This window comes from Prosopis cineraria, unplaced genomic scaffold (assembly GCF_029017545.1).
Source record: "Prosopis cineraria cultivar Desert tree isolate PC_DT_omini unplaced genomic scaffold, ASM2901754v1 PC2057, whole genome shotgun sequence".
Lineage (NCBI taxonomy): Eukaryota > Viridiplantae > Streptophyta > Magnoliopsida > Fabales > Fabaceae > Prosopis > Prosopis cineraria.
In genome coordinates, this window is record NW_026557382.1 from 1 (window position 1) to 8,799 (window position 8,799).

General features: G+C 33.7%; 2 protein-coding genes and 1 pseudogene across 2 annotated transcripts; 1 reads left to right on the forward strand and 2 right to left on the reverse strand.

Moving 5' to 3' along the window:
• Nucleotides 1–9: 9 nt before the first annotated feature.
• Nucleotides 10–990, forward strand: LOC129301344 (uncharacterized; annotated as a pseudogene).
• A 1,626-nt stretch (nt 991–2,616) lies between these two features.
• LOC129301346 (50S ribosomal protein L34, chloroplastic-like) lies at nt 2,617–4,130 on the reverse strand. The gene is made up of 2 exons (XM_054939915.1): nt 3,880–4,130; nt 2,617–3,153 (listed from the first exon to the last, which is right to left on the reverse strand). Exons 1-2 carry the CDS (start codon nt 4,100–4,102, stop codon nt 2,897–2,899), a joined length of 480 nt encoding a protein of 159 aa, XP_054795890.1. The 5' UTR covers nt 4,103–4,130; the 3' UTR covers nt 2,617–2,896.
• A 1,427-nt stretch (nt 4,131–5,557) lies between these two features.
• Nucleotides 5,558–6,535, reverse strand: LOC129301345 (F-box protein At4g00893-like). The gene has a single exon (XM_054939914.1). The coding sequence runs from the start codon at nt 6,533–6,535 to the stop codon at nt 5,558–5,560; it is 978 nt and encodes a 325-aa protein (XP_054795889.1).
• Nucleotides 6,536–8,799: the final 2,264 nt, after the last annotated feature.

Here is an 8,799-nt window from a genome sequence, read left to right on the forward strand (position 1 = left end):
AGAAGTCAAATTTCAGAGTTGCTTCTGTCATTATCATCTTTAGCAACCGACACAGTACCCTTTTTTCATCACTGGACTTACTCCCATTTCTCAGAGACATTCTTCAGTCAAACTCAAGCTTTGATACCAAACAGTCATGTCTAGGAGCCATTCAATCTCTCGGCTATTTTAGAGAATGCAGGGCCTTTAGTTTCTAGTGGGTTTATTCCCATACTTCTAGAACTTTCATCAGAAAAACAACTTCAGAGAGAGCACTGGCCTCACTTGGGAACTTAATTGTGACATTGATGGGGAAGAAAGCAATAGAAGAGAGCTCAATGGTACCAGAGAGCTTGATTGAGATCTTGTCATGGGAAGATAAGCCAAAATGTCAAGAGATTTCAACTTATATTCTGATGATTCTTGCTCATCAAAGCTCATCACAGAGACAGAAGATGGCCAAGGCAGGGATTGTTCATGTGCTTCTTGAAGTGGTTTTATTGGGAAGCACTTTGGCTCAGAAGAGAGCTTCAAAACTGTTGCAATGGTTTAAGGATGAAGGCAGGTGAGAATGGGCCCACATTCTGGCCCACAAACATCAAGAAAACCTTTTCCATGGGTTCACCTCTGAATCAAATGGAGGCAAGGGAAGGGAAGAGAATGATGACGAGTTTGGTCAAGGAAAGTTTACATAGGAATATGGAAATAATTACTGAGAGAGCAAATATTGCGGCTGGAGAATCTTCTCTAAGTTCAATTCTTTAATAATCAGTACAAGTTCCAAGAGTTTGCCTTACTGATTGAGCTTTCTTTTCCACCCTTTTCTTTTTAGACTTTTTTTGGACTTTTCAATGTTCATTAGTTCTAAAATGATGACATCATTTAGTAGGAAAGAAAATTGCAAATGATGGCCTTAGGTGGAAATCTCACCAACTTGTGTATCTTGACCAGTATCAATGAAAAGTCTTCAGACATAAAAACTTGTATAAATTTAGGAGTTCAATTTGTAGCATAATAATACACCCGTCTGAAACTCAACTTGAATAATTTAGACATTGCCCTGAGTTGGGCTCACTCTAATTCCTAGGCCTGAAGAGAGTATGAGATCCACATTGCATGAGTTGTTTTCTTAATTTCTTTCTGGGTTGTATTTTCAAAATAATAAATAAATAATAATCATCATAGTTTCTCTGAATCTATTTGCAATCCAATCCATTAATGACTTAAATTTAGTTTTCTGACTTTTAGAAGTACCTGAAGAGCACCATTCATAAGGTGATATGCAATAAAAAATCCTCAACACTGACACTCCCAAGATATGAAAGATAATAAATGAGTCATGCATCACAGTTTGTCAAAACAACAACCACAAGTCTGCTTTAAGTATCTAGAATAATGGCGTTCATGATTTAAGAATAACCACAATACTAGATCTTGAATTGGGCATTTCAGCCAAGTTAGCCATCTTCCAACGTTATCTTAATATATTATTATTGTTCAGTTTGCAGAAGATATGCATGAATGGACAGAACAGAAGAAGAAACAGCTGCATCTATCCAAGGAACTGGTATTTTGCAGAAAAGTTCAACCTAAACATCAATCATTTTATTGAGTTAATGATCAATATTCTCTAATGCAGGATATAAGGTGGCAATCTAACTAAGATCACTGCATCTAAATAATTCAGATTTCAGATACAAATTTATTATCAGAAAAGGAAAATTTTCTTGTCTCATCAGAAAAAAAAGGATTAACTCAATTCTAGCCTCATGACATGTTTTTCATCATAGACATTACTAAGTCAATAGACACCAAAACAATCCTAGAAGACACGACTCCAGATTCACATTGGCCATCATGGTTATAAACACAAATTGAATCAGACAGACTGGTTAGACAAGTGAGCCAGTGAACTATATATTTTGGTTAGGTCCTGACCAGCCCAAGAATTAAGCTATTGAAAACTGATGAAAAAAAAAAAAACCCAGTAAAAACTGGTCTTTTATTTTTTATATGATTATATTCACATAAAATACAACTATATTAAATTAATCATGATCAATTTGACCATAGTTCAACTACAATCAGACAAATAAACTTTTAACCAAAGTCTCCAACAATTCAACAACTGATTTGGTTCTCAAAACATTACTATCCACAGTGCCTCTGATAATCCCTATTAGCATAATGGTTAGCAGTTACCACAACAACTGCATCAAATCAGAAAAATAAGGAAAAAATATCATACCACCTGTTGAGGGTAAACTGTGAAGATTAATCAGAACTCAACAAAAATAGCACATCTCGGGGCACAGCTGTACCTCCAACCACTATAAATGAAGCAGATAAACATGAGTGAAGTATCAAATGGCTTAACCACTAACAACATTAAGATCGCTCCACTAAAATAGGGGAAAGGAGGGAAATATAATTGTTGAGTCTTAAACCTTTATTCTGTAGTAGTACCCTCTGATGTAGAATCTTAAGTAAAGGAATGTACCGACACTTTTCAAAAATGATTCCTCGGTTTTAACACAGAGCAGACCCTTTGTGATAGACAAATGAGTTTAAAATGGATCACGTAAAGATAAAATGTAGGTGCAAATGTAAACAATGAGATAATGTAGAATAGAAACACAAGAGTAAAGACCAATGATTACGAGTCGAATAGAACAATAATAAGGAACATCATGCACGCACAACTAATTGCCTAAAACGACTGACTTAGTCATTTCAGTAAGGGTGATTGGTGGCAATCGGCTTTGGAACAACTAACAAGCAATTAACAAGATCTGGTCATAAGAAAGGATAATTTTCTTGAGATATAGAGATTACAAAAGCCAATAGTTCAACGGGGGCTCAGAATTTAAATAAGTTCATGGGAATTAAAGCTTTTACCTAATGAAATAGAATAAACTTAAGCACGTTTGCCACTATTTGGATTAGACTTTGGGCAAAGGACCTTCCGTCCCTTGGCACGTCGGCGCTTAAGTACTGCTCTTCCACTTGTAGTCCTCATCCGTCTGCGAAAACCATGAGTCCGTGCCAGTGATTTGCGTGATCTGTTCCTCTTGGTCATACAAAGAGCAGCTTTGCCTGCCCTAACAACTAGCCTGCCACCATTTCCCCTTCTATTACCAACATCAGGTTTAAAATCCAGACCCAGTGATATGCCTGAAAATTGAAAATCAGCTCCGAGTAAAGTCAACCCTAATCTGAAGAGAGCTCTTCGTTATACATTTCTTGAAATCACAAATAACTAAGAATGCCAAAAGGTCAGAAAATAACAAAATAAAACAAAATTCTACGTATCATACATAACAACACAGGCTCCTTCTCATTCATATTTGTTAGTTAGCTGAGAGAGGCGTAAACCAAATGTGAAAAAGTAATGACTAATTAACTGATTAAGCATGACAAGAGCAGAAAAACCAGAACATCAATCACGTTTCTGTGAAGTATTCACTGTTAATAGAGTAAAACCATAACACACTTTGTCATTCTCCTGTTCCTCGTTGACATCTACCTCAGAGATAAAATAGGAATTATTCAGTTAGCAATTTAGCAGTGTAAAAATAGAGTAAAACAAGGGTTCAGAGAATGTTTAAATCAGTTGTGTTCACTTCTTTCGTCAAACCACCTCTATCATCTCTCACTGCCCTCTATTCTCACAGAACTATGTCTAAAAAATAATTACTAATGTTTTTTCGCATATGAGAACCTGCTCAATTCATTTTTTTTTTAATTTGCACCTATTAACACAGCAAGCCCCTCCGAAATTGCTATAAAGATTTGAAATTTCAATTGAACCGAACTGAGAGAAAAATTAAAGCACAAGTCACAGTAGGCTTCGGAAACAATTACATTAAGAGGAAAAGAAACACGATTATGCATAATTACCGGAAACAGAAGAGGGGAAAGAGAGAGACGGAGAAGAGCAGAGGAAGGAGCAGTGAAGTAGCGAAGAACGATAGGCAGAGGAATTGTGGGAAACATTCAAGGACAGCGACCTGTGTCTGGAAGAACCAGTAAGGAATGTAAGGGAAGCTGAAGGACTTCGAGCACTCATGCCTCCACGGGTTACCGAAGGAGACAGCGTTAACGCCATTGTCGAAGAAGCCATTATCTTGTTCTGCCTTTGGCCTGTCTCGCTCCTCTCTGTCATCCCAACGTCTTATCCTCAAGAGAGTGTGTGTGTGTGTGTTTTTTTTTTTTTTTTTACTTTTTTTTTGGTAATGTAATTGTAAGTGTAATTTATTTAATGACAAATTTTTTAAAAAAATTAATAATAAATTTTTTTAATAAAAATTAATCTTAAATTTTTTTTAAAATTATATAAATATGATTTAATTCTTCAAAATGTTACAATGTTACTAAAATTTTTAGAAACCTCTATATTAATAAATTTTAATAGACTTATTATTTTTAATAAAAAATAAAATAATATTTTAATTTAAAATTTATTAATATAAAAATTCTTAAAATTTTTAATAAAATTATAGTATTTTGAAAAAATAAATTGTCATTTATATAATTTAAAAACATTTTATCATCATTTTTTTAATTGACCATAATTTTTTAATTTTTTTAAAATGTAATCCCTTTACGTTTATCCTAGTTTAATTCATGAATTGAAATTAAACTATAATAAATTCTACATGAAATACGCATGGTATTCGAATTTTAAAGGGACACAATTTTTAGGATTAGAGTACAGGATTTATTTATCCATCAGCCATTTCAGTCCTAACCAAATATAAGCTCATTTTCGCGTGAATCTCTTGAATTAAAAAGCTTAGTTAAAGGTAGTCAATAATTATAACCTTTTCAAAAATCATACTTTTTTAAATTTTCAATTATTCAATTTTATTGAAAAATATGAGATGATGGGCAGACTCTTATTTTCCAACCTACTATTATTATCAAAAGTTATTCTACGAAATATCAAATTAGTAAAAATTAACCATTGTAATGAAATTTAATGTTTAAATATATTTTTTAACAAGTTTCCACAAACTAAAAATTATTTGAAATGTAATCAAGATCAGTTTTCATCATTGGAAAGTAATTGAAAACTGTTTAAACATTAAAAGTAACTTTTGAAAGTAATCCAAATCAGCTTATGAAAAATGGATCATTTTCAAAACATTGCAAATAAACTTTCTGAAGTAAAACAATTACTCAAACAGCTTGAAAGTTCCTAAAAAAGATTTTTGATCTCTCAAAAGTTGTAAGCAAATATATATGTCTTTGTTAGTTCATATTTCAGATTTTCATCCTGATGTAAATCCTACTCCTTTCAACAAAAGATAAACTCATCATTGGCAATTCAACTAAACATTAGATCAGAAGTCTAAAAAAAGAGAAACAAATTTTAGATCAAGGAATGAGAAATATCTCCAAAATGTGCCAGTAGATCAGACCAAAAGGAAATCCTGATTAACCTCAAATATTCAAATCAAAACATCTAACACTAGGCAAAATTATCAAGTTCACTTCAAAACTGATCAATAAACTGTATACAGAGATGATGATCCAGGTTTATTAAAAAACTACTATATATGCAAGTTCTTCATCATCACCATCTTTGATCTTGTGATATTTGATGGAATCTTGGTTGGAGCCATACACCTTTCAATTCCCTACGTAGCATAGATTCCTTGTACTGATCGTCCTCAAGAACTTCATGCGGAATCACACGATCATTAGCATCACCTCTAAGAATCATAGCCCCACATATTGATATAGAACAAGGATCTTCAATTCCAAGAAGGTTCTTCATCTTATCAGACATTGAAGAGAAAGATTCCTTCTTGGCCCAATTCTTATCCACCCAGTAGTCCAATTTTTCAGCAGTATCTATCTTTGGGTTTCTAGTTGGGCTAAGCATATAATTCAACCATTTCATCGTATCATATTCAAATGACACTAATACTCTTGATGATTCAGCCAAGAAGTGAAAAGCTCTTTTATAAAGTGCACTACTTTTTATCCTATCAAGAAATGCGATTGGGCATATATGCTCATGAAAGGTCCATTCAGATTCACCACGACGAAGCCTACAAAGTTTCAGTGTTTCTTTATCCTTGCGCTTGATGGCTACTACAGTACAATCTGGATTCGTAGGGTAAGATGAAAATGCTGCAAAAAGGTGGTCTGATTCTGATTCTGATTGTTCTGAGGTTAATGGACATCGAGGGATTTCAATTCTTGCCCTAGAAAATGGGCAGAAGAAGAAGAGTGAATCGTCATTCTTGCAGTACAGAAGAAGCCATCCAACGAAAGAAGCGAGACATGTCGATTCAGCCATCTCAGGAATCTCAATCTTGTAGATTCTATCGTTGTTGGTTAATAAGGAACATTGAGCAGCTTCACCGTATAACAAGAACCAAGGTTTGGGTATTGAGGATTCGATTTCGGCTGAAGCATGTGAAGAAGATGATCTCCAGTAATGACAGACACCACGAAAACTGAGAAGATCAATTAGCCCTAATTGTTCTGAGATTGTCGAGGCAAGATCGGAATGCAGATCGGACCAGTTCTTTTTTTCCTCCATTTTCATTCGGTTAAAAATTATAGCTTTCTGTAACCAATACAAAAAGATAGCTTTCTTGAAGAAACTTCATCCAAGAACAGAAATTTTGGAACTGTACATAAGAAATCTATAACTAGTTGTCAAGTAAAACATGAACTGTTATCTGACTTTGAATCAAATGCTACGTCGGTTCTTGAAAATGCATGCTTTAATATAACTATATTTAATAACAATATAAAAGAACTACTCAGCAACACAACAAACTAGAAACGTCACGATCGCGATGTGTGAAAGAGAAAAGACTGATGAAGAAGAAAGGAGGGCTTTGGCGTACCGTTTTGATCCTTGCAGAGGCATAAGGAATTGGAACCGACGAGGGATAAGTTTTGTATATAAAGTAAATCACCTGGCGATAAATTTGAGAAGAGTATCGATTATGTCGTCGAATTTGTTAAGAATAATCATCAATTTATCAAGCAATAAATACTCTAATGAATTATAAATTACAATATCTTTTTTGCCAACCCAATAAATTACAATATTTGTTCAAACAGGGTTCATTAATTAGATTTTTTTGGCCAAGGGCTTTAGATTCAAATATATAAATTTAATAGATACCTAAGGCGTACGTGTTTGCTTTCAGTTTTTAAAAACAAAAGAGTAAAAAAAATAAAAAATAAAACTTGTTTAGGTAATTAGTGTTTTAGATTCAAAACTGTTTTCACTTTTTGTACGTTCTCAAAAATTTAAAAAAAAAAAAGAAAAGAAACATCTTTAAACTGATTTTTTTTAAGCATAATATATTTTTTTATACAATTAAGAGCTACCCAATGAAGAGAAGGGTATACCTGGTAATGGCCCAGCAGATATAATTGACACGCGAAATCTCAAAAAGTCAGCTTACTTGAAAACAGAATTTGCAGTGCAGAACGCGCATGGTATTGATGCAGGTAATTTGGATAATTTGGAATGCAAGGAATGATGAAGGTAACGCTTGTGCAAGGAAAATCTCTTGACAAAAACTTTATGCCCACATGTGTTGGAACATTTGAAAAGAAAGGTGCAAAAATTGACATTGGAAGAAGACACCCGAGATAGAGACATTACTTTTACCAGCATCCAAGATGATTTTAGAGATCAATATCTTCAAAATAAAATTAACTTCCTAACTTAGAAGGGTGATAAAGCAACACCTATATGGTCTGCTCCTAAAGAAGGTTGGGTTAGATTGGATACTGATGACTCTATCAACATTCATGGTGCAGCTAAATGCAAGGGTCTTATCCAAAACAACTAAGGAAATTAAATCAAAGGTTACTCCAAATACCTTGGTTATTACCCAAGTACAGCAGCCGAACTCATAGGCATCTTGGAAGGTTTAAACATTTGTTGGGCTGAGAAGTTTGAGAAAGTTAATATCTACACTGACTCTACAAAAGCTTTCTCGCTAATCCACAATAAATTCTCTACTATCCACCCACTCAATACTATCATCAATAGAATTAGAGACCTCACTATATGTGAGATTGGACAATCACGTTCGACCACATTTTCAGGAAGGCAAACAAATGTGCCGATTAGTTATCTCATCAAACTTACACCGACAATTTATGTATTCGTATCTTTGATATCTTGCCGCTTGGTTGTTGTAATATCTTGTACGTTGATATGACTCATTTTGTCAATTAGCACGGTTTACCCATGGCCTTCAATTCAAAAAAAAACGTGATATTGAAAAATAAAAGGTGTTTGAGTTTTTTGTTTTTTTTTTTTTTTTGTTTTTTTACAAAACCATGGTTTAAGCTTTTATAATCGATATTTTGCTTATCCAAACACGCACTTAACAATTAGGCCACGTGCATTCAATTAACATTTCCCCTAACCCCATATACTTCCAGGCCATTTTCATAAGGTTTAGCTTTACACTCAAAAATACACAGCAAATTCATTCCCTCATCCGCGTCGGTTTCAGTCGAGTGAGGCAGAGACATCGCCTTCCGCCATTTTTGCAAGTAAGTTTTAACTTTTAAGCTTATTTTGGGAATCAAAGTCATCACTCCCTTTCACAAAACTCTTTCCATGAATATTTTCTAAAGTGAAAAACTTATAACTCATTAATGTATTTATTTTCAATGAAATCTAGACATGTGGACCTTTTATGGATTTTTATTATATAATTAGATCTTGTTATTAATTTAATTAACACTTTAAGATCTACTTATCATGATCTAATAGCAGGATTCTTTCAGAGAATAGGGCAAATTTAAGAATTAGGTTTTGTATCA

Bases quoted from the DNA above. Each gene is read 5' to 3' on its own strand.
- LOC129301346 (XM_054939915.1), bottom strand. From the start codon at position 4,102: ATGGCTTCTTCGACAATGGCGTTAACGCTGTCTCCTTCGGTAACCCGT. The intron at 3,154-3,879 runs GTAATTATGCAT...TTCAATTTTCAG, and splicing joins TTTCCCCTCTTCTGTTTCCG to GCATATCACTGGGTCTGGAT.
- LOC129301345 (XM_054939914.1), bottom strand. From the start codon at position 6,535: ATGGAGGAAAAAAAGAACTGGTCCGATCTGCATTCCGATCTTGCCTCG.